The sequence below is a fragment of the Maniola hyperantus genome, chromosome 11 (assembly GCF_902806685.2).
Source record: "Maniola hyperantus chromosome 11, iAphHyp1.2, whole genome shotgun sequence".
NCBI lineage: Eukaryota > Metazoa > Arthropoda > Insecta > Lepidoptera > Nymphalidae > Maniola > Maniola hyperantus.
The window spans coordinates 4,529,101-4,554,871 of record NC_048546.1 but is presented as its reverse complement, the minus strand read 5'-3'; the positions used below and the strand labels follow the sequence as shown (position 1 = coordinate 4,554,871).

Genomic DNA, 25,771 nt, shown 5'->3' with positions numbered 1-25,771 from the left:
CGTCCGTCTGTCTGTCAGCGGGCTGTATCTCGTGAACCGTAATAGGTAGAGAGTTGAAATTTTCACAAAAATAAAAAAGTCATAGTGTTATTTCTTGTATGATGGACGAAACTCTTTGTGTGTAAGTCTGATTCGCACTTGATCGATTTTTTTCAATTTCTTCAAAAACGTGGTCTACCAGAATATCTCTTTTGATTTCGAAAAATCAACAACTCAAATACCTAACAGTAACTGTCTAACCCAAACCACAGAATATATAATACCCAAACGCATAAAAAATAAGGATGTTTTCATAATACAGCTTAAATTCTTAGTACAAACATCATGTACGGCCTAATAAGGAACTGATAAGCCAGGTGTGTGTTATTGTTTCACTACATTTCATTGTTCAGTAGCTACCTAATTCTGGGTCATTCAAGTCAGCCGTCACTAGTGATAACGTCTCACGTACTGAATTATTTATATATCTTAATCCTTTATTCTTGTATGTAGATTTATCATATTAGTTTATTTTGCTAGAAGCGCCAAATAACTTCCTCACTCGTCTTTTGTTTACCTATTTGGTGTTCACTTGTCAAGCATTTCTATTAGATTACAACATGGGGTTATTCATGGGGCGGACCAACAAATTCCTGAAAGGTAGGCAACGCATTCGCGGTTCCTCTAGTACTGCAAATGTTCATGGGCGGCGATTATCACATAACATCAGATGACCCACCTGCTCGTTTACTCGCTATTTTTATTTAAAAAAAGCATTATAGAGCATTGCTCAATCTCTGCAATCCTTCTTCCCTTTAAAGGTAACTTAGTTTTTTTAAGAATATTAGCCAATGTTATTGTTACGTAATATACAAGTCGGTATGCAATGCAACTGTGGTGTTGATTGAATCATCGGACATTCGGGTTTCAGTTCGCTTCTACCGCTGAGCTGCTGTTTTTACTGTCTTTTTACTGCATTGAAGTTATCAATTCATTTATCTTGCAATACAGTTTTTAGGTATTGACATCTCTATATATAAAAATGAATCGCTGAATGTGTTGCTGATCGCAAATCTCAAGAACAGCTAAACCGATTTCGCTAATTCTTTTTTCATCTTTCCTATTCCTTGAAGTACGGGGACGGCTCTTACGAAGAGAAAAATTTAAAAAAAAATCCTGAAAAAGAATCGACTGTTAGGCGGTACGAAGTTCGCCGGGGAAGCTAGTTGTTTATAATTTTTCATCGAATATTTTATCTTTGACATAAATAAATGAAATTCCGATACATAATATGCGTCATATTTTAATTTAATGCCTCATGCCAATGCAAAGCCATATTAGTTAGCAATTAGCATCCTGCAAATTCAAAATTTCTGTAATATGCTTTATTGGGAAGGCCGAGGTAAAACTTCTATGAAAATTGAAACTTGATGATTCGGAATAAGTGAGGTAAATTTAGCCAAGATAGTAGTAATACGTTTTTCTACTATTTAGTTGGGTGATCTATAGACGGTATCAATTTGATTTCACGCCCGATCACGATAAAAAATAATATATTTACGATGTATTATCTATCCAGATTGCTTTCGTGATAAGAACGCTTTATGGTGTTATCTGTTCTGATTGCTTCTCTGATAAAAGATTAATATGAGTCGAAGGCACAATTTTTACTACGTTTAGACCTTGTATTAAGTTTTGGCATTAAATAGTATCCAAATTACTTACTTATTGAAGATATTTACAATGGTTGAAATAATGACAACAGTTTTCTATTGAACCTAATCTTCTAAGTACCTAGGTGGTAAAAGATGCCAAAATTACCATGATAAGACGATGATCAAAAGATCAAACACTAAAGGCCACAATATTATAGTCTCATCTCACCACAGTGATCGCAAAACAATTAGTCCAATCTGCCCCCCGATTATGTAAGAAAAACGTATTCATCGTAATCTTAATCGACAGTAAATTCTATCTATCCCTTGATTGATTGAATTCACTGTTCATTATGCTGTTCACATTTTTTCACAGCCAATCAAGAGGCAGAATTTGGTACTGATTACGATTACGATGAATACCTTTTTCTTACAATCGGGGGGCTGAAGTTACAAAATGGTTTGCGCAGGTCATAGACTAAGGTTTAAATACATAAGCCCAGTTGAGATCTGTTTTGCTCGCACTGACTATTTATTAATGCCTCGTGGCTTGCACACATTCATTTGTTTTAAAATAAACGAAAGAATAATGTTTATTAGAGAGGAAATGTAATTGCATGTATAGAGCAATTGAATAAAACACATAATCCATTCGTTTGTATCCAATGTATTAGGTATTTACTATGTATTCATTCGTTTAATCGATAAGCAAAACAACAGAAACACGAAACGCTTTATTCAGTTGTCAGCGATAATACTTTATAGTAGCCAACGTAGTTATTAACGTTTTACGATACACACACAAAGCACGTTTATCTCGCATCACGTGCCCAACGTGACCTTACGACTAGTGTTAAAACCTGGCTTTGACAATGACCGCCAACAAGATCGAGCGCGAGATCAACTTAAGGTGACGCAGGACGCTCGACCGAAATTGGCAGCGCACGTGGGTAACATGTTTGCTTTTCACTTGACATTGTATGAGAAAGTTGAGAGGCACGATGATTTTCACCGAAATCAAGCGCGTGAAAAGGGTTTAGGTAAAGTATTTTTGAGAAAAAACTGCTGAATTTATGTTTGCAAAGTAAAGTTATTTCAACTAAAGAATAAATAAACTACGTCTAATGATAAATTGTTAAAGAATTTTCATATCCCTAATCTTATTTATTTACGCCCAAAGTTGTCATTAATTTAGTGTTAAAAAAGGAATCTTTTGGGCCTCGTAACTTTTAAATCAATATTTTTTTCAATGTTTTATATATCAATAAACCTAGATAATGACGAGATAAATCGATATAATTCTTAGTTTTGTGCGTACAATATCGACTATTGTTGTAATTTCCCTCCTACATTTGTATGAAGAAAGCACTGAACTGAGTCCCCTTAACATTTGTTACATAATATGCTCATAGGAAAAATTATGCAGGCCTTAAAAATAATTGTTGTTGCCAACCGATCAATAATATAGATAACATAGTTTTTTTACGCTTCACTATGATTTTATCTCGCTTCTCGGCTCTAATATCCAGTGATGTCTGATAAGTTGATAACTAAGTAATGAAGTCCGTAGGAGAACCAGAATTACCGATATAGCTCAGTGGGTGCGAAGCTGCAGTAGCAATAGGTAGGCACATAGTTCGAAAAACTGATAGACGTTGAGGTCTTAAGTTGCTTTATAGCAAGAAATCATCAATCTAACATCAGTACCCATAATATTATAAATCCGAAAGTGTGTTTGTTTGTTGGTTTATTGGTTTGTCCTTCAATCACGTCGCAACGGAGCAACGGATCGACGTTATTTTTTGCACGGATATAGTTAAACACCTGGAGAGTGACATAGGCTACTTTTTATTCCGGGAAATCAAAGAGTTCCTACGGGATTTTTAAAAATCTAAATCCACGCGTATGAAGTCGCGGGCATCAGCTAGTCATTCATATATATCATTAGCTATGGGTTGGATGATCCGATAAGAAATGATATATGAATGATGCTAAATTGATAGATCGATGAGTTCATTCGCGTACCGATAGCGACTTTGAAACAGATAACTTCCAATTAAAGACGTTAAAGAATCTTTGAAACTCACGTTTAAGTCAGTATTACACATATTTTGTGATGCATAGTTTAAACAAATCTGTTGAATATACAACTTGATAAGCGACTCTCAACGTTATGAAGCGTTTAATTATGGGACTATAAAAGTCAATATGTAAAACACATAATAAATTATGACTTCAGAATGTAATATGTAAGTCTTGATACGTAAGGAATGATTTGATTGAGATATTAAATGGTAATTGTTTACCTAGTTATATAGCAATGAAGCTTGTTGGTATTAGTTAATGATGGTTTAATTTACAATCCTGAATATGAGGACCTTCAGAAGTTGTTCGATTTGCGGTATTGTAGTCGGTAGTGGATAGAAAAATCGCTACCATTCATCCTTGGTACATGATTGATTACCACCTTCCTTGTCGGGTGTAATTGTTTGTTTTGTCGTAATCTTATATTATAAAGTCAAACATACAACATACCATTATATTTATCGTATCTTGTTTCACCTTGATAATAGGAAACCGCCTCAAAAGGATCCAATTCGTAGAGACAATATATGTAATAAGTGGGGCCATAAAATGATGGGGTGCAACTTGGAAATTCCAAAAGAAATCTTGTTTTGCACAATCATCTTTCTCGATCAATCAGATCAAGAAAGAAGATTGTGCATCGATCAAGAAATGATACAGATAGGCCATATCTTTTCAAATATCTTAACGAATAGAACTACCTAAATTGTAATAAACTTCGTGGATTTAGAAGAATAGTTCGTGAACATGACGTGCCTGACAATACAGCCTATCTATTAATTTATGAAACAACCCACATAGTTAAGAAGTAAGAACTTTGTTATTATAACCCTATTCGAATCCTAACAGGTACGGTTTGAAACCTGCTAACTTTCCTCGCGACTGAATAATTTTGGTAGCCTGTAAGCATTTGAATAGGGTAATAGCGAAGGTATATCTGGCGAAACAATCTGTAATTTCTCAATTGCACACTCTCAACACATAAAAGCTATTATTCGGATATTCAATTAAAATAAGGTAACATACAAGGTTAGTTTTAATATAAGCAAAACCTGAAAGTTGTTTGTTCAGAATCAGTAACAGAATGGATTGCAATAATTTTTTACACTGCGCTATATTTTGATTAAAAGATACTTTAAAATCCTGCAAGTTTAGGCTTAGTGGTCTGTGAAGTTTGGACACCTATGAATTACCGCATGTATCAGCTGATTCGAGCCGCGCAAACGGCAGCGCGTGCGATCGACGCCAGCGTGCGCCAGCTTATACTGAAACTAACATTGTATGTAGCGCCAGAGTGAATGTAAGCTTTCGTTATTTCAGACGGAAAGCGAAACATCATGCGAAGAAGCAGCACGTCTAACAGCCGAGGGAGCAGGAGACGCTGACGATGACGAGGCTTACGACTATGGGGAGCTTCCACCACCGCCCGACGGTGGCTACGGCTGGGTGGTGGTCTTCGCCTCCTTCATGTGCAACCTGGTGGTGGATGGCATTGCGTACACATTTGGAATATTCCTCCCGGAGCTGGTCACGTACTTCGGCGAAGGCAAAGGAACGGTGGCGTGGGTTGGAAGTTTGCTTTCCGGAGTGTATCTTGCTGCGGGTAAGTTTTGAAACTTGACTTTGTTATTGTGTGCATTACATAGTTCGCATGGTGTTAAGAACATGTGTAGTAGAATTAAGGAAAATTATATGGAAGCAAAATTTCTCGGTAAAATCTGCAGTGCACTCCAAACTCGTGGTAGAGTAGCCAAACTGATCGGGGCAAAATCTGAAGCGGCTGGATGGGAAGGCTTAGAATAAGATGTGTTGACGCTCACTAGGGGAGGCCTATGTTCAACAGTGGATGCTCGCTGATATGATAATGAATTGACCAACTATAGGCAGTTTTAGATTACAATCGTTGTAGGTGTATGTATCTTTGTAGTTATACACAGAATTCAACGGGCATCGTTTGCAGCGTTCCATCCATGTTCCGTCAATTGATTCCGGTTTTGTCTATTTCCTATCAATTCAAGTCACGTTTTCATATACAACGACTGTAGCCAGTAGTCATTAGTCACCCATCTGCATAAAATGCCTTTGTTGATACTAATAGCTATTAATGCATAATGAATAAACATTATGTATATAGTAAAGTTAAGAGTTTCTACCTAGTAGTTTCTGAGAATTTCCGGTTCTATTTACGCTTAGCGTTGATTGATCTTTAGGGATGATTTATGCTAGACTGTGCTGGATTGGGAATTTGTATGAGGTTACATCAGACCGTGCTATGGCCGAGTCATCCGAGCCTCGTCCGTGCTACGTTTCTTCATACAAAATTGCAATCCGTGGATCGTCCGCGCGTCGGACGTGGCACGGCTCGGGCCCGGCGCGCTCTAACATAAATCACCCCTTACTGTGTTCGTTTGTACGTGTTGTTCTGATTTTACCTAACGTAAATAACGAAATTATTCTCATAGAATGTTTTTACTGATCTTATAGGAGTCGCTTTCTTTCATGCTTACATTTAATTGATTCGTACGAGAAATTGTAATTCCTTTACTTTGTTATGTATGAGTAAGTACCTCAATGCTAAAGAAATGTGTTTCTTTCCCAAAATTAACCCATAAAGAAGTTTCTAGCTGTTGCTCTCGATGTATGTATTGCTGTTTTAATATACTACTTCAGATCGTTTTGCCTTCCATTTATCCATTTAATGTGTTATCATATAAAGTATGATAAACGTAAATATATTAATCTCAAAAGTTTGCTCCAAGCTGATAATATTTGTACTAACTAATCCCACAAACAATGCAGAACCTGTACTTATGCTTGTATTATCGTAGAAAATTCGCGATAAAGGTCTTTGCGGCGAAGAGCCGAGCAATCCATGTAATCTTGTTGATTTCTTATCTTGAAATTAAACCCTGAGGTAGTTTTAGGGTTCCATACCTCAAAAGGAAAAAGGAACCCTTATAGGATCACTTCGTTCTCTGTCTGTCTTCGTCTGTCTGTCTGTCTGTCAAGAAACCTATAAGGTACTTCCCGTTGATCTAGAACCATGAAATTTTGCAGGTAGGTAGGTCTTATAGCACACTTAAGGGGAAAAATCTGAAAACCGTGAATTTGTGGTTACATCACAAAAAGTAACTAAAATGTGTTCATAAAAACAAATAATTAAGTATTTTCAACTTTCAGAGTAATATTAATATACCAAGTGGGGTATAATGTTAAAGGGCCTTTACCTGTACATTCTCAAACAGATTTTTAAATTTTATATATATTTTTATTTATTTTTATGCATAATAGTTTTTGATTTATCGTGCAAAATGTCGAACAAACATGACTGTAGTACGAAACCCTCGGTGCGCGAGCCTGACTCGCACTTGGCAGGTTGTTTATTTGGAATATTCAGTAATAATTAATTATCGTATTAGTTGCTACTAGCTTATTTTGAAAACCAACTGTATAGCGCATTATATGACTTTCAGTCCAGAGACCCAGAAAGTTCATTCCAGCGCTGGACTAAAATCAAAACGCTGTTTATATTATTCCAGTAGTAATTTGATAGTATTAATCAATAATGATATTTAAATTAAATTAAAATTAAATTAATTTAGTGATTGATAGATTAAATCATCACCATGATCGTGATCAATCTATCGTCGGCCAACTATTGAGCACGGGTCTTCTCTCAGAATGGGAAGGGTTTGGCCTCGGTCTGCCACGCTGGCCCAGTGCGGATTGACAATTGGAACATTATGGAAAACTCTCATGCATGCAGATTCAGGCATGCATTATTAGGCTGGAAACAAAATGCTGTCATATTGTCCAGTAATTTATACTGAAAAATGTGACAACATTCCTGCGCGAGATTCGATTGATGGGCTAGAAAGGCTGGACTGCTGTATTGATTAGAATGAAAATAGTATTTTGATTTACTTCCGAGTCAAACAAATTACAAAATGAAAAGCATTGACTATAAATAAATTAATAATAATTAATAGGCAGACTTTTTACTTGAAAGTAAAATAAATATATCTACTTAGATAGAATTATAGCAATTAAAATAATTAATTATCTGATAATTTATCGACAGAATTATAGTATCTACGCCGCTCATTGAAGTAGGTATGTGTTGTGAAATATTTTTATCACTCGCGTAACGATAGTCAGTTTGTAGTTTTGTACCTACTCCAATTTATCTGTTCAAAATTGTTATTGACCTCATTTGAAATGTAATCTTTGATCGCAATCAAGTGTTTTATCTGAGAAGTGTAGATCTGACTATATTGGAATTAGGTCTCTATAGTACAATCAATTTTCATAATACAGGGGCAGTATTTTCCGGTAACAAAAAATTTAAAAAAAAAATAGTGGGCTTAGTAAGAATTTAGTAAATGACGCGACGGATGCGCTAAGTCACAATTTACAAAACCCCGTCATATGGTTTCGACCCGACGCGACGGGTGCCAACGGAACCCTAAAGTTCGCTCTGCTATTCCGTCGGTCGGCCTGTCTGTCAGTGGGCTGTATCTCGTGAACCGTAATTAATGTTGAAATATTCATAGAATGTGTATTTCTATTGCCGCTGTAACAAATAATAAAATAAAAATTTCAAAATGGCTGCCGTAAAAATTACGTGTACTAAGTACGGGACCCCTCGCGTGCGAGCCCGACTCGCACTGTGCCTATTTTTTCTGTAAAATATAAGTTATGTAAATAATAATAATTTGTAAAAAAATAGATTTTATTATAAATACCTGTACCAGGCACAAGTCGCGGTAGGTATCTGAAAGTTTAACAGCTTTTCCCGTGTAGATAGCAAAGTTTATGTTATATTGTGCAAAACATAGTTCAATATAGACTCATTATTATTATGAATGCAGAATGCTATCTATTATTGTAACCTAAATTAAGGTTAGTCGACTCTGCTGCGATAAATGTTATGTCATAGAGTTAGGTATAAACTATAAACATTAAATCATTAATGGGTAGGTGTATTTATTAAATAAATTATAAAAGTACTTAAAAATATTAAATTAAAACATACAAACTTAAATAAACCTTACCAACTTAAAAGTAAACGTCGTCAAAAAGACCGCCCCTTGTTGCCCCTGAGCCAAAGGTGCCCATTAAGCTGCAACTATTGCCACGCTGAATGGCGATGGACAACCTTTGGACCAGGTAGGCCCCAGAGCGCGGATCGCAACGTCTTTCCCTAATCATTAGTTATTAAAATATAGGCTGACACAGATATGCATGTGGTTCAGATGTCGCGCGTCGTCCTCCTTTTCGGGAGGTCGAGGTTCGATCCCGGGCAAGCACCTTTTACTTTTAGGAGCTATGTGCGCTTTAAACAAAACATCACATGCTATAAATGGTGAAGGACATTGTGAGGAAACCTGCATGCCTGAGAGTTCTCCATAAAACGGTCTGTGAAGGCTGGCAATCCGCCCTTGGCCATCGTGGTAGACTATGGCCAAACCATTCTCATTCTGAGACGTTAGAGGAGATCCGTTTTCAGTAGTAAGCCGGCGATGGGTTTGATCATGATGATGATATTTGAAACCCCGCTACTCCTTATACTTGTAAGATACAACGTATAACTTTATACGATTTATTTACATATTATTATATTCCGCCTATATTTTTAACGATGCATTACTATTAGTAGACGTGCCAACACTTCTAAAGATATTATGTCCATTCAAATTAAATAATATGTCCATTACTAATTAAAACTTCCTAGAATTGTACTCACTACGCCATTAATAGTTCTTGTTACTTATGTAATCTGAAACGTTTCATGGCTGCCATTGTAATTTTCACGCAATTTACAACGCATTCAAATTTTTAAATGGCGCCTTTTCTCTTACAAGAATATCTGATTTTCCCATACAGTTAACCTTCTTACTCGTATTGTTTAAATAGTTCAATAATGTCCTACTTTTTATTGGGGGTTTAGCTCTAGGTACTAGGTAGGTATATCAAGCTTTCCCGTGGTAATTAGTTGATGATGCCCGCGACTTCGTCTACGTGAATTTAGGTTTTTAAAAATCCCGTGGGAACTCTTTGGGTTACCGGAATAAAATTTAGCCTATGTGTTAATTCAGGGTATAAACTGCCTCCCATTCCACAGTCAAATCGGTTCAGTCATTGTGGCGTGTACGAATAGCAAACATGCAAACTTTAACATTTATCCATAATATCTACTACCCAAACTTAATACATACTAATATTATAAATGCGAAAGTGTGTCTGTCTGCTAGCCTTTCACGGCCCATCCGTTCAACCGATTTTGACGAAATTTCGTACAACGATAGCTTACATCCCGGGGAAGGACATAGACTAATTTTTATCCCGGAAATTCAAAGAGTTCCCACGGGATTTTTAAAATCCACGTGGATGAAGTCGCGGGCATCATCTAATAAATTATAAAATTAAGTAAGTAGTAAGATATTAATTAACTTTCACCGCTACTCTTAGTTATTACATCTACTTATGTTTAAGTAATTACCTACTATTTGTAAAAATATACTGAAAAATAAGCTTGAAATAAGTCTTCGTATGCCCGAAATGCTTAGAGTTACTTTACGTAATCATATCAGAAATGAGATCCGTAGGAACCAGAATAATTGACATAGCTCAGCGGGTGGCGAAGCTGAAGTGGTAATGGGCAAGGCACATTGTTCGAAAAATCGATAGACGTTGGGGTCCCAAGGTACTGGAATGGCGACCTCGCACCGGAAAGCGCTACGTTTTGGAAGACCCCCCACTAGACCGACGACATCAGGCAAGTCGCAGAGAGCCGCTGGATTCGAGCGAGGCGTAAGACCGTGGCGTATAGACAGTGGAAGTCCCTACAAGAGATCTATGTCCAGCAGTGGACGTCTATCGGTTGCTGATGATGATGACGATGATGAAATTAAACACGTGCAAGCTGACGTGAAACAAAAAGAGTTCGATAACAACTTGAACTTTATACCAAAGAATAAATTGCCGATATGGAATCAGTTCTCGCTAGAAGCGCGAATTAAGGGCGACATAAGAGCTGGGCTTGAGACGTCGCATTTCAACGATGCGAAGCTCCTATCAAGCTTTATGATGTTTGAAAATCAAATGCTGAATTTAATTTGACGAATTTGAAATAGGATCAAAAATGGAGATAAAATCTACTTCACAAAGTTCTGCACATAAACTATGTAGGGAGTATGAAAACTTTTTACACAAATACATGACTGTAGATGTACAATTGTAAGCGAAATTTCGTGTTTGTAGTTTGTACTTACTTACTTTCTCCAATGGCAAGAGGATGCAGCAGCAGCTTTTATCTCGGACATAGTGTCGCATGGGTGCAGTGTGCACTAATGTGGTGTCAGTGAGATTTCAATTTTCCTAGGGATCTCTAATTTTTTGAAACTTAAACTAGACCTATAAACCTTCCTCTTGAATCACTCTATCTATTGGTGAAAACCGCATTAAAATCCGTTGCGTAGTTTAAAAGATCTACGCGTTCATACATACAGACAGCGGGAAGCGACTTTATGTAGATACTTTTTATGTTGAACTTTGATCATTGCGAGTGTTTTTCTTTGGTAAAAAACGGCCGTATTTTAATTCATTAGGTATAGGTTTTTTTTTATTCGTTATAGGCGCACGCTTGTCTACGATCACACCTGATGGGAAGTGATGATGTGGCCTAAGATGGGACGCGTTTGCCTAGAAGGTGCCTATTCACTCTTGTTTTAAAGATACCCGGATTATAATTGACAGGAAACACTGATCTAGGAAGAGTATTCCAGACCCTAGCCATGCGTATAAGGAATGATGACGCAAAGCGTTTCGTACGCGAAGATGGAATGTTGACGACATAGGGGTGGAAACTCGCCCGGTGTCTTGCGGTACGGACTACGGTGGTAGAAAGGTGAGGGAGGGACAAGATCGAACAGCTCCTGAGCACACTCTCCGAAATATATCCTGTAGAACACCGATAGGCCGGTACTAACAGTTTATACCTAAACGTGCAAACGATAAGAAAACATCGCATTTCATAATATTGACATTATTGGTATTTAATATGAACGTAAATAAAGGAAAATGCACAGGTTTAATACAAAAACTCCTTGAACTGGATAGCAAGTATTCCAATGTTTAATGTATGTATTTAAGTAGTCGTTCACTGACAAGTTGGATATTTAGGTTTTAGGACAAGGTTGATTGTGGTTGTAGGACTATCAATTATTTACTAACTGCCCTTCGCAACTTCGTCTGCAGACTGCAAGTGATTTACTAATTAACTTAAGGTCTGGACAGATACAACGCGTGACTTCAGCGAACGCGGCAGCAGCGGCCTCACACTAAACGAGAGTCACTATCACAATTTGTAATACAGTTGGTTGATTACTCAAAAGCTACATGAATAATTAATTGCTGTGATTGGCTGAATTTATAGTATTTATGTTGCAGCAACATTTGAGCAAAAAGCGAGAGAGTGTCGTCCAATCAGAGGTGATTGCGACCGTCATACTGTAGCTATCAAACTACGGCGGTAAGCCCCGAGCCCAGGGGCATGTATAAGATACTTTTTCTCGTCTATACTTACTAAGCATTAAGATTTACGTACAGTGAACGTTAGCTTAAAAACTTAGGGCATTTGTGCACTCATCCGTATTCGGTTCGTATCCATGATTCTTCGAAGTGGCCGTTATACAAATACGTTATTCGATTCGTATTTTTAACGCCCTTACACTACGGCCTCTGAAGTGACTGAACAGACACAGAATGCGACACGAAGGCATTAGCGCGTTCTACACGGGCTACGCAGTAAAAACGCATTTAAACATTTCGTTTGTAAAGGAGCCGTGTTGGACACGTTTCCGTCGCTCTGTGTCTGACCTAGCCTTTGATGCATGAAGTAATAAAGATAGATGATAGGCACGCACCACGTCTTTGTTTATTTTGATGCCCTAAATTCACATCATCGAAATTCACAGCGTACCAACACTCGTAGGTATTTTTAAACAATACTCGCCTACGGTTTAGAAATTAGAATACTACGACTGTATTTTGGTATTAAATTATGTAATTTTGGTGCATAATTAAAGACGGAATTTCTAAGGAGAATTAAGTAACATCAGGCGGTACTTATTTTTTCATATTTAACTCATTGTATTTTAATAGATCAATTAGATAACAATCTAACTTCATTCGTAGGTTTAAGTTTACCTAAAGTAGTTATAAGGTAATCAGAACGCATTTAGGTAAATTACTCATATCAGTCATACTCATAACTCATAAATCATAACAAGACTTTGTGACTTTTTGTACAATATCTAAATATATAAAAGGAAGATATTATGACACAAACATCCGCTAAGAAAAGATTTTTGAAAATTCAACTAAAAAGTAGGGGGTAAAATAGGAGTTTGAAATTTATATAGTCTACGCGGATGAAGTCGCGGGCATAAGCTAGTTTAACCATAAAGCACTTTTCATCTGCTAGGTTTTGTGTTTTATCTGCTACTAAACCTATTATATTTTATTGGCTTTTACATAAAAATCGTTTGTTTTTATTCAGCTCTTTCCTTTTATCAAAGCGTGATATATTCTGTATGAATATTATTTATATTTCGTCGCTTCATTCTTCAGATACCTATAATAATTTAAATTAAGTCTGGACAGGGCGCCTTCTAGTTTGAGGTTGTATGTCCAAGTTTTGCATACAGATGAGATTCAACCTTGGTACAATCCTACATACCCGTATACAATATATTCCAACTGATATTACGAAATATACATATTCATCGCTATAATAAAACTACTTTGCGAAAGCCCATTACGTAAGCTTTTGGCATAAACAATAATATCCCGTTTCTGTATGTGTCATTGCGATGGTGTAGACATTGTTATTGAAAAACACCGGTAACTCGAAAATCGAGCTATGTTGCTATATCACAGAATACATAATAGCACCTTTGGTGCTAAGTGGTCTGCGTTCCATATATTCTAGAAGGTTTTTTGCAACATTTTTTCCTTAAAGAAAAATACTATGCTGTTCTGCGTAGATCTAAACCTATTAAGATTATATCAACTATCTCCTAAACTCCTCCCACTCCTACACTTGCGATTTGTTTCAGTAAAGTTTCCCTAGCGTTCACCTCAGCGCTTTCCATAAAAACGTATAGTACGGGACAGGTTGAGATGGCAATCGGGGAGGGAACGCCAAGCATTCCCGGACGGCCCACGCACCAACCCGGTGCGGACAAGCGCGGGTGACATGCGGGTGTGTGTTGCGTTCCCCCGCCTCACACGGGTTGGGTTCACATTTGAATATTCAGAGAACCACACTACTTTTGTTTGGAGCGCTACGAAGTTACTCCTCTCAAAGCAGGGAGTAACCAATTTGTCTACATTTCAGGTCCTGTAGTATCGGCGCTATGCAACAAGTACGGCTGTCGAGCAGTCTGCGTGGCAGGCTCTCTGATAGCCGCCACGGGGTTCGTGCTGTCCACTTTCTGCAAAAGCGTCACCATGATGATGATCACCTATGGGCTCATTGGAGGTGAGTTTTTGTACTGTTTTTCATCATCATGATCAACCCATCGCCAGCTCACCACAGAGCACGGGTCTCCTCTCAGAGTGAGAAAGGTTTTGGCCATAGTCTACCACGCTGGCTAAGGGTCGATTGACAGATTTCACACATCTTTGAGAACATTATGGAGAACTCTCAGGCATGCCGGTTTCCTCACGATGTTTTCCTTCACCGTTAAAGCATGTGATATTTAATGAGTAACTCCGAAAATTTGGAGTTGAGATTTGAACCCCCGACTTCCGATCAGGAGGCAGCTGTCCTAACCACAAGGCTAGCTTATAGGCTATCACACAAAATAAAATAAATAATTGCCTAATTACGGTACGTGCAATTTTATTACCTCTATTAGTACTTTTTTTCCGCTGGGAAATGCTTTTACGCATCCTCCCCGGAAGCAACGCAGTTGACCACGTTTCTTCCGGGGAGGTATGTGGGAATCACTGTAACACACCAGAATACCCACTAAAACCCAGCGGACCCGTCAACGCCATGATGAACCTATCTATTAGCACCTTCACCAGGCTTAGTACAAAGTTTTATTGCGTCCAATTTGCAATTGCACATTCATTAGTTAAGTAGCGATTAATGAAATGGATTATGTGAATTGCGAATTCAATTCGCTAATTGGCTTCGAAGTGTATTTCTATCTACTGAACTCTAATTAATTATTATTATCTACACCTTAGTAAGAGCGTGATCACTATCATATAAGATAACGCACTTTACTGCTAAACAAAATAGTAAACTCTTATTTATGTAATTAAAAAATCTACCTATAATGTGATACCCGGAGATTCTTTCATGCAGAAATACCCGCAATGCACCAAGCAGACTTCAGGCGAGTCGCCTAGTCGGTTTAATGAAAGCTCTGCCTAGCTTATTAACTCTTCTAATGGATTTTAAATTTTCAAGCTTTATTTTCTTATTTCGAGATGTAAAAAAGGGTATTCAGCATGTCTTTTTGCTAACGGGACTAGGATCAGTTTTATGGCCTGGAGACACTCATATATTAAATTTTAAAGTTTTAAACTATAAATTTATTGAGAGTTGAGACTATCGAAATCTCCATACAGAAAGTTTAAATTAGAAACTGCGTAGGTGGACAGAAAACGGAGCGTCAGAGAGTCAAGGTTAGGGAGCAATTAAAATCTATTGAAGGTCCTGAAACCGTAAAATCAGCCTACAGAATACCAAATTATGGCAATAACATATTATTCCCCGAATAAATTATGGAAGGACGTCAACAATTTGAGTATTCATAAAACGGATGCCATAAAATATTTGAGCAATGGAGTCATTAAAAGGATGGCCAAACAAGCGGATAAACATTGAATTAATTTTGTGTAAAAAAAAATTCTACCTCTGAATAAACAAATCTTTCTAGAGCGATGCGGGAAAACATTTAGTTACGCAATGTCTGAACTGGAATTTCTTCTTGGCGTGTCAATCTTTTATTTTACGCGTTTGGTCACGAATGTTTGCGCCAAAAATTCGGCCTTGCGTATTTTCAGTATTTAACCAGGTTTCGCTAATAATACCCGCACAAATCAATGTATTTACACGGAGCAATTGCCGTCTGACCTATGCAACCCCTTTTATCGATCATGTAGCGTGACCCGTGGTTGTACTTCGGCTGTTCTGGAATTTCGTACTCGCTCTTTCAATTATGTCATGAATATACCCTCTTCTTCTTCTTCTTCTTCGCTCTGGGCTGGTTTCCGCACTTAAACGTTTCCGTCTGTTGTGCGTGCATTGCCCCTCCCCGCTGAAGTCTTCACTCCAGCCATCCAAGCTCACTCCAGAAGCCGAGTAGACCGCCCAGGTTGCCGAGGGCTTCATGGAATGAGGTCGGGGAACCCAAATGGCGTTCGCGTTGTTCTGCTACGCCCGTGCACTCTAGGACCACGTGCGTCGGTGTTTCGTCGACCTCCATGCAAGCCCTGCACAAAGGACTGTCGGTGACACCTATAACGAAAAGGTGTTTGTTTAGTGGGCTATGCCCTGTTATGAGTCCCACCACCTTTCTAAGTTTACCTCTGTCCAGGCGGAGTAGTTTGTTAGTTTGCCGTTTGTCTATGTTGAGGAAAGCCTCTTTGGCTTGCCTGCAGTCAGTTGTGTTCGCCCATAGTTGGGAATGCTCTTTTTGTGTTAGTTCATGCAACCAGGTTTTATACTCACTGAAGGGTATGGGAACAATAGGTTCTGGCCCGATCACCTTCAATGTCGTAGCCTTTCGTGCTAGTGCGTCGGCCGCCTCGTTTCCCTGGTCTCCATCATGTCCTTTGACCCACCTTAGGGTGATGTCATTTGACATGGCGAGTGTTTCCAGAGTCTTGTGGCAGTCTTGTATAAGTTGTGAGGTCGTCGAGAATCTAGCCAAGGCTTTAAGAGCAGCTTGGCTATCAGAGTTAATGTTAATTTTAAAGTTTGTTACCTGTCGATTGGCCACGGCTATAGCCGCGGTCATAATGCCCACACACTCTGCTTGGAAGACAGAGTTGTCCTTACCGAGTGCGTGACTTATTCTCATGTTTAGTTCTTGGCAGTAGGCTCCAGCTCCTGTGCCCGTTTTCGTTTTGGATCCGTCGGTGTACACTTCTATTGTGTCTTGTGCTGGCTTCGGATCTAAGTTCTTCTCTGAGTTTATCTTGTAGTTTTTGTCTAGTATGTGTTGTTTTTCGGTTCTGTCGCATTTCCACTGCAAACGTGGTTCTTTGTTTATGCTTTGCCCTAGAATTTTAGTGTGCATTGTGTTTTGTTCTTTCCAATGCCCTGAGGTTTTCAGTCTCAGGGCTGCGAGTGTTGCTTCTTCTTTGATGTGTATGTGTAGGGGCGGAATGCCCAATATGACTTCTAACGCTGCTGTTGGTGTGGTACTCATGCAGCCGGTAATGGCGAGGCATGCTTGTCGTTGAAATTTCTGTAGTTCTTGCTGGGCGGTAGTAAGGAGAGTTCTTGGCCACCATACAAGTGCAGCATATGTTAGTGAACATCTTACTACCGATAGGTATAACCATTTCATTATCTTTGGTTTTAGCCCCCATTTTTTCCCTAGCATGCGTTTGCATTGGTTTAGTATTGCTAGTGATTTTTTGGTTTTATCTTCTGTATGCCTTTTCCAGCTGAGTTTGCTGTCCAGTGTCACACCGAGATATTTTACCTCTGCGGACAGTTCAAGGCTTGTGTTAAACAAAGTTGGTGGTTTGGTTAGTTCAATTTTCCTTTTGTTGGTAAACAGTATCATCTCTGTTTTCTTCGGATTTACTGTAAGTTCGTTTTCATTGCACCATCTTTCTATTAAGCGCAAAGCTCGTTGCATGACTTCGTATAATGTGTTTTCTAGCTTGCCACTGATTAGGATGGTGAGATCATCTGCATAACCAATTGTATAGAACCCACTTTTGTTTAGTTTGGTTATCAGGTCGTCAACTACAAGGTTCCATAGTATTGGTGACAGGACACCTCCTTGATACCCTCTTCAAGAATGTGATTGTAGCTTTCAGATTGTAGCTGTACTAAACAATGAGATAAGTCACTCCCAAAAGATTTATTCGCTTTCTATTCAAATTGTCACATAAAATATGTCAGCTGTTCTAAAACTGAAAGTGCCTGAAATAATAGCAAAATAGAGTAGGCAATCCATTTATTGCTTCAGCTGAAACGTACGAACCAAATTGATGGAAGATTCCCACGTGTCCCGAAGCTCCTTAAAAGCAAATGAATATTCATTGTTCGACGTAATAAAATGCCAAACTCTGAATGGGATCCATTAACGATTGAATCCAGGAATAGACGAAGGGCTGTCGAGAGCGAGAGTATGTATAAATCGGTATAAAATAAAAATGTTAGGTACTTGTTACTGTTGCCAGCGGCCCTGACACAATGCGGCTTGCTGCCGCGTTGAAGACATCCTTTAGACACGAAATGTTTACATAATTACCATTAAAAGCTGGAATAATAAAAAGCTTTTATTATGTACGTACTGAATCTATCTACTTATGATTAAGATTTATTTGGAAAACTCTATGTTGAAAACGAATCCATTTTGTAAAGTTATCAAAAACCTCAAATCCGCAATTGCTTTGTAAAGACTTGTATACTTTAGTAAAATATAAAATATACTTTATAACTTAAAAAATGTTGCTATAAGCTTGTGTCTTTGTTAACATTTCGTAAACAAAAATTGAAGAAACAATCAAAAATAAAGAACATTAAGCCCATTGAACGCAAAGAGACCGGTTATTAAAACGTTTTCCATGTTCTTTGTTTTGCAATCCGCTGAAATTGGTGGCAACAGACCGTGTGTGAAATTGGACACATGCCAACCACGACGAAAGCAGTTGAGCACAGCTTATGTATGAATGCTTATAAGCCCTTTAGGAATTATCGTTGAGTGAATAACGACGCGACGGCTTTTCCGACAATCCTACCCCTACGTGTAAATATTTAATGCTGAAAGTCGAAAGTTTGCATGCGATTGTGTAGTTAGGTTTTTCCGAGAGTTAATTGCAGTTTGGAGCCTTGGGTTTACAACTGTCATTGGAATTTGTAGTTATTTTATGGAACACTACCTTATTCCCGGGATTTTGTCCGCTTGCACTGTACAGATTTCAAACCCCTATTTTACCCCCTAATTTTTAAAAATCCTTTCTTAGCATAATATGTCTACGTCATAATCTATCCGCATGTCCAATTTCAACCCGATTCGTTTAGTGGTTTGAGCTGTGCGTTGATAGATCAGTCAGTCAGCTTTTCCGTTTATATATAAAAGAAGAAGATTGTGGTTTTTAGTTGACCTATTATGATAGAAAAAACCTTATTTATGACTGTTTTGCACTTGGCAGTGCGTCTAGGTTTACTGAATAAGTAGATAGTAACATCTTATTATTCTGTAGCCATATCACACGTTACTGGCTTGCTAGAAGGTTCCACAGAAAACAATCGTTTCCTTTTATCATTTAGCACCATATATTTAGCTTGCCAGCGCGACAAGTACATCCGTAAGACATGTTCGTATTTGGTCAGATTTTCGTAGTAATGTTCTAGACAATTTTTGTTGTCACGTCGTTTTCAAGGTCGTATCAGAAATTGGCCCAGTGCCAGTGATTGTAGACGATACGGCGCCCTGCTGGCCATGGTATACCTTCAACTACTTATTAATAATCTTATCGTTATCTGATCGCTCTTATCACAGATTGATATTTCAATCCATTTTCTTGTACTCATTTTACTGATAAGTAGAATAATCTAACCATAGTAAAGTACACACAGAAGATTCCATGGTCCCAAGTTAAGAATTCTATTATGAATGTCTACATCTTCTTCCACTAGGTACCTAATTATATTATTAGATATTAAATTATTTTTGAAAAACAACAACAACAACATATAGAATAGCATTATGTCATCAATTCAATGGAATATATTCAAATGCATAGCAAAGTAGGTAAATACGTATCTATCAACTGTTTACTACGATACGACTGTAGCAATAGGCGCTGTAAATATTTCCTACATCCATATCCGTGCGAAAGTAACTCTTGTCTGTCTGACATTAATTGGCAAAGTGATATTAGGCATAAAATTATGATATTTTCTATTCAGGAAAATTAAAGAGTTCCCATGAGCTATTTAAAAAAAAATCTGAGTCCGCGGGCGTCAGCGGGACGTATTCGCGGGCATGAAGCTTGTTATCGATACATAATGATCTATCAATGCACAGCCTAAACCTCTTGGGATAGAAACTTAAAATTTTGACATTAGGTTCCTTTGATAACGTAGGCACTCACTATTTTTGGAAATTCCACACCCTCACAGATTTATAATAAAAACCGGCCAAGTGCGAGTCAGGCTCGCGCAATGAGGGCTCCGTACTACAGTCGTATTTTTTCGACATTTTGCACGATAATTCAAAAACTATGATGCATAAAAATAAATAAAAATCTGTTTTAGAATGTACAGGTGAAGCCCTTTCATATGATACCCCACTTGATATAGTCACTCACTTCGAAAGTTGAAAATACTAATTATTAGTTCATGACCACAATTTAAGCCATGACCATATTTTTTTTTGTGTGATCTAACCCTAAATTCGCGGTTTTCAGATTTTTCCCCAAATGTCAGCTATAAGATCTACCTACCTGCTAAATTTCATGATTCTAGGTCAACGGGAAGTACCCTGTAGGTTTCGTGACAGACAGACGGACAGACAGACAGACAGACAGACAACAAAGTGCTCCTATAAGGGTTCCGTTTTTCCTTTTGAGGTACGGAACCCTAAAAAATCCACTCTAGCGAAGTCAGATCGGGTAAGCTAGTTCATATTGACGTGCAAATAGTTCGATGTGACCCAATTTCGATAGCGCCATCGTGGTAATCAGTCTGCTCTGGGACTATCATACCCACTACGCGCTACACTGCTTTGTTTTATTGGTAGGTACGCAATAGTTATTTGTGTCACAAGGGGTCAAAGTGATATTTTGTTCCTCGAGGGCGTTATTTTGAATTCAGAGCGAAGCGAATGATTCAACACGCGGACCAATCAGAAGAGAAGTTCAAACTTCCATAAGAACAAAATAAAATTTTGATGTTGGCCTAATAATGCTAATGTTAGTTTTTCGAATAGGTATGATGAAAAAGAAGTTGTTATGGTTAACCTAACTGTGTGGTCTGGTGGGAGGCTTCAGCCATGGTTAGTTACCACCCTACCGGCAAAGCCTGGCCGCCAAGCGATTTAGCCTTCCGGTATGATTCCGTGTAGAAACCAAAGGGGCATGGGTTTAGTAAAAACTGCCATACCTCTTCCAGGATAGCCCGCTTCTATCTTAGACTGCATCATCACTTACCACCAGGTGAGATTGCAGTCATGGGCTAACTTGTATCTGAATAAAATAAAATAAACCTAGAAAATTTACCTGTGTTGTGGTCAATACAATATTTTTTGCCAGACTAGCCGTGCGTGTGGCCGATGCGATTTTCCATCACCTCCTAGGTATTTAACCACCTTAAGCACCTCACATTGGCAGCGAATTGAAAAATCGAGATTAAAATTTGCGCGATTGTTATCTCGGTAGAAAATACTTTACGTTTACGTAGAGATTACGTGATATTTTGTTCACGAAAATCTAAATCTAGAAAAAAGAGGCGGTTTAGAAAGAGAAGCTTTTCGGAAAATGATCGACAAACTTCGTGTCGAAGAAGGCACGAGATGATTTCACTTACATTCGCTATTCGACCCGGGGACTCGTTTTCAAAAATCTAGGAAAAAAAGATACTTAGTTCATCATTGTAACTACTGATCAATAGATTAGGGCTAAGGATCACTGGATAAGGCTAAGAAACCACTGCTTGTGTATTGCAGTGGTCGGGCTGACTATAAAGTTGTAGCGTTGCAGGATAATAACAAAAATTACATCAAGATCGTCATGAAAAATTCAAAAAACTGGGTATTGATTCATCCAATACATTTAGAAACATTCGTGATTTTTACATTATTATATTGCCAATTTTGTCACATTTGCACAAGTAACCATTTGTATACTCGCATTAGCGTCAATTCTTCAAGATCCGTGAGATCATCGCCAAAATCGGGATAAAATAAATAAATACGATATCGGATGCACTAAGATTTACACGGAGTTAATTATGAGTATAACTAATATTATATGCCTCTTCATGCTTGCCGCGTTGACTAAAATATCACTTACCATCTAGTAAAATCTCAGACAAACGCAAACTTGCATAGATAAAATAAAACCCTAAACTTAACTAAAGTAAAACACACAGATCGTCGTGCATGATCACAAAATACAATTTTAATGCGAACTTACTTGATTCCATAAAAATATTTTATTAAAATATCAAAATAAAAAACCTTCAAAATGGACATCATTGCTGATAAAACCTCTCAAATGGCTGCACTACTGTAAGCAGGAATGGGGTGGTGTGATATTGCTCGGCAACTAAAGTTAAGCCAGTTTTCTATTGTGTGAGAGTTTCAGCGGTTCCAGAAAACCAGTATCCGTATCTGTACCGTACATCCAACATCATATACAACTGTATCCATAAACCTATTATGTATCTGGTCTACGACGCTTCATACCAGAAAGAGATGATTGCTTTGATGTGTTGATGTTTTTTCGATACTCATTCTTCAAAGCTTGTAAAGTCGTTACAGATCTATTACAAGTATAGAAGTAGGTGCCAACTCCAGTTCGGAAATGAGCAAATCTCTTTCACGTCTACCATCTAATCATAATTGGCGAATTTTTATTCAGCTTTCGTCTCTGAATAAAAATGGAAGGTCGTGACTGTAAAATGTTTGCACCTTATTTGTAAATTTTTCATTACACATGTATTTTTCAATTGTATCCTCTGCTTCCCGGAAATTTTTTATACAGCTTTCGTCTCTGAATAAAAATGAAAGGTCGTGACTGTAAAATGTTTGCACCTTATAACCTGGTCGTTTGTAAATTTTTCATTACACATGTACTTATTTTTCAATTGTATCCTTCGCTTCCTGGAAAGTGACGCATATTGAATTCGCGCTGATGACCCCTTCGCAACACTCCGATTCCTTTGTCTGGTTTCGTTACCACTGGTGATTTGTGGGCCGCAAACATTGACTCATACGTTATCAATATCATACACCAGATATTGTATATTTGTTCAAATGCATCTGTTTGTGTTAGAATAGCAAGCATAAGGTTAATTGAATTGTATGTTTTGTGATTACAGACAATGTAGAGAAGTTCGTTAACACTTCATTTTCTAGTTAGGAAATTGCGCCGACCTCTTTAACGTAGTCTGGTTGTTGTTCATAAGTAAAGCTGGGGCATATCTTCTAGCCTTTATTTCTACTTTTGTAAGTAGAAATAGGTCTTGCAAAATTTCTTCAGAGAAATGCGGGTTTTATTGTGCTGTTTCTTCACGTGTTTTTATAGAAACCCTAAAAGAACCCTGCCCGGCATTCGAAACAACGACACCCAGTTTAAGATGATCTACGTGTAGTAGGGTACACAAATGTAAGAAACTTGTTATTCAGGGCCTCTTTTGGAAAATTCCACGCTGAGTACCTATAATGATTAGGCAACAAACATTCGAGAGTAAATTTATGAAGCCCAATAGCAATTTATTAATTTCGTCTGGTAGGTACATAGTATGTAGGTAGTTACTAGTTAGTATGTGATTGATGTCGAGGTCGTGAAACTGAAAAATACGTAATTGTAATAGCTGTCTAATGTATCACTCTTTAAAGCAATGAATCAAAATGATTGTCGAGCAAATTGCCAGAGTCCAATCTTATTATACTTATGATGTGCAATGTACGAAAAAAATTTGAATCCTCTGAATTCAGATACATATTTGAATTAAAATTCAAATGCCTAAAAGCACTACTGTAACTAATATACTTTCTTGGTTGACTGCTATCAGAAATAATAACACGCATAATACAAAAATACATATTGCATATACCTACAGGCAAATACCGTGAGCTTCAAGTATCAAGTTCTCCTCCATAATAAACAAAGGAACCAAAATAGCTACATAGTCTAAATCTTTCGCTATGGTGCTAGTTTCGTTGTAAACAATCTCGGAACTGAACTAATGTAACAGGTCTTAAAGTAATACATACTACATTTACAGTAGTGTATTGTGAAAATAATGTCTAAAGTTATAGTACTTCATATGGCAGGTCGATGTACGGAGGCGTCTAGATAATTCTGGGTCTAGTTAAATTTAATTCTGGGTCACAGAGCTAGACGGGTGAGGGACTAAATACAAATCTACAATCGAACTCGGATCGAAATCGGCAGAACAAACTTTAATTATTTTGCTTAGTATAAGATAGTTAGGGTAGGATCCCTCCAATATAAATGATATGTAATACGACTTTACCGACCAGCTTATTCGCAAACATCCAGGGCCTAAAAGTCAACAGTCAGATATCATTTAATTTTACTAAATTTTAAAATAGGTACCTTTGTAAACTTTTTGATTGTCAATTATTGTTAGATTTGCAAGATAATAATGTATCTAATGGGGATAACAATAACGTATACTTAAAACTAAAGCTACGAGAGCGACGTCGTCTCACTGCACTGTATGCATTAACGGTTTGACACTGCTGAAAAATTAATTAAGATACTGTGTATAAGCGAATAAGCACCAGTATATATTGTAAAAACCTTTAAACCATATCATTGAACTTATTATTTTTCTGCAGGTATGGGCTTCGGCATGATCTACCTCCCGTCAGTCGTAGCAGTAGGCTACTACTTCGAGACCCGTCGCTCCCTAGCCACGGGTATCGCAGTATGCGGATCCGGCGTAGGAACATTCAGCTTTGCCCCACTCGCCACAATTTTGCTGAATGAATTCGGCTCGTGGCAGAACGCGAACCTGTTGCTTGCGGGGTTAATATTAAATTGTGCCGTATTCGGCGCTTTGATGAGGCCTCTGGTGTATCCCAAAGTAAGTTTTAGTGTAACACCAAACACGGTAATATTATGCATAGTCATGCATGCATTGCCTGCATATACGAACGCACTTCGACTTCTGGAAGTTTTGTACTGTGTCGCTCCTGCGTGATGATTCGCTAACTGATACTGGGTCATCACGGATCGAAAGCCGCCAAGCTCGTTTGCAATTTATTTATAATCCATTGATGATTTTCTGCGAAAAAATATTTTTATATCGCTCATTGAAGCAGCAATGTAGAACCAATCAATGTCAAATGAGTTTGATGGCTTTCATTTAGTGCTGAACACTGAGTTATCGAATCAACCCGCTGCGCTGGTACACATACCTCAAAATTTCTTTGAATATTATGGAAGCTTTCTGCAATGTTTTCCTTTGTCAAATAGTGCTTGATAAATTGCAGGGTAAAAGAAGTAACAGCAACCTAACAAAGCTCCTCTTTCATAGGAAAATCAAAATTAAAATTGAATTTCACGCATTAAGTAGAACATTAGAATTTTTCCTGACGCGAGTATGTCGGATTCCGAACAAAAATAATACGTTTTAGTTACAATTCGCAACAACGTAAACAACTGTAACAAATCAATTTTCTACTTCGTGTTCTAAGAATTGGATAAGATTATTGCAAACGTATAAGTATATAATATTTTAGTTTGTATACATATAATAGTTAGTTAAATTTTCAGCGGAGTTTGTTGACGGTTTATATTTTGACTAAGATTATAGTATCGACGAAAGCCAATCCAGTGGGCATCTTTCTAAGAATCTAGAACTTCCACTTCATCTATTTTTATTTTAATAAAAAACAGTGATTTTATCCGCCCAATAACATTAATTGCAAACCGCCAATGCGTTGCCGGCCTTTCAGGAATTTGGTGATCCTTGGATAACCCCATGTTGAAATCTAGTGGGAATTGGTCCATTTGGCATGACTGAGTTGTTTTAATCCAACAGTAGGTATAAAAAATAACAAGCAATACTAAAAATAGCTGCTTTA

General features: G+C 37.7%; 2 protein-coding genes across 10 annotated transcripts in view; one reads left to right on the top strand and one right to left on the bottom strand.

Annotated features, from left to right (window-relative positions):
* The window catches only part of LOC117986294 (monocarboxylate transporter 14), a 57,458-nt gene that overhangs the window by 13,173 nt on the left and 18,514 nt on the right, over positions 1-25,771 (top strand). For all 9 annotated transcript variants that reach the window (XM_034973129.2, XM_034973127.2, XM_034973125.2 and 6 more), the window contains exons 2-4: positions 5,040-5,322; positions 14,122-14,265; positions 24,521-24,768. In XM_034973129.2, coding sequence (XP_034829020.2) covers positions 5,040-5,322; positions 14,122-14,265; positions 24,521-24,768 — 675 coding nt within the window. The remainder of the gene's footprint in view (positions 1-5,039; positions 5,323-14,121; positions 14,266-24,520; positions 24,769-25,771) is intronic.
* On the bottom strand, positions 15,984-17,666 carry LOC138402978 (uncharacterized). Its single transcript, XM_069501704.1, has one exon. The coding sequence runs from the start codon at positions 17,612-17,614 to the stop codon at positions 16,070-16,072; it is 1,545 nt and encodes a 514-aa protein (XP_069357805.1). The 5' UTR covers positions 17,615-17,666; the 3' UTR covers positions 15,984-16,069.

What these genes read in the sequence shown, in the direction of transcription:
- LOC138402978 (XM_069501704.1), bottom strand. Translation starts at nt 17,614, where the DNA reads ATGCAACGAGCTTTGCGCTTAATAGAAAGATGGTGCAATGAAAACGAA.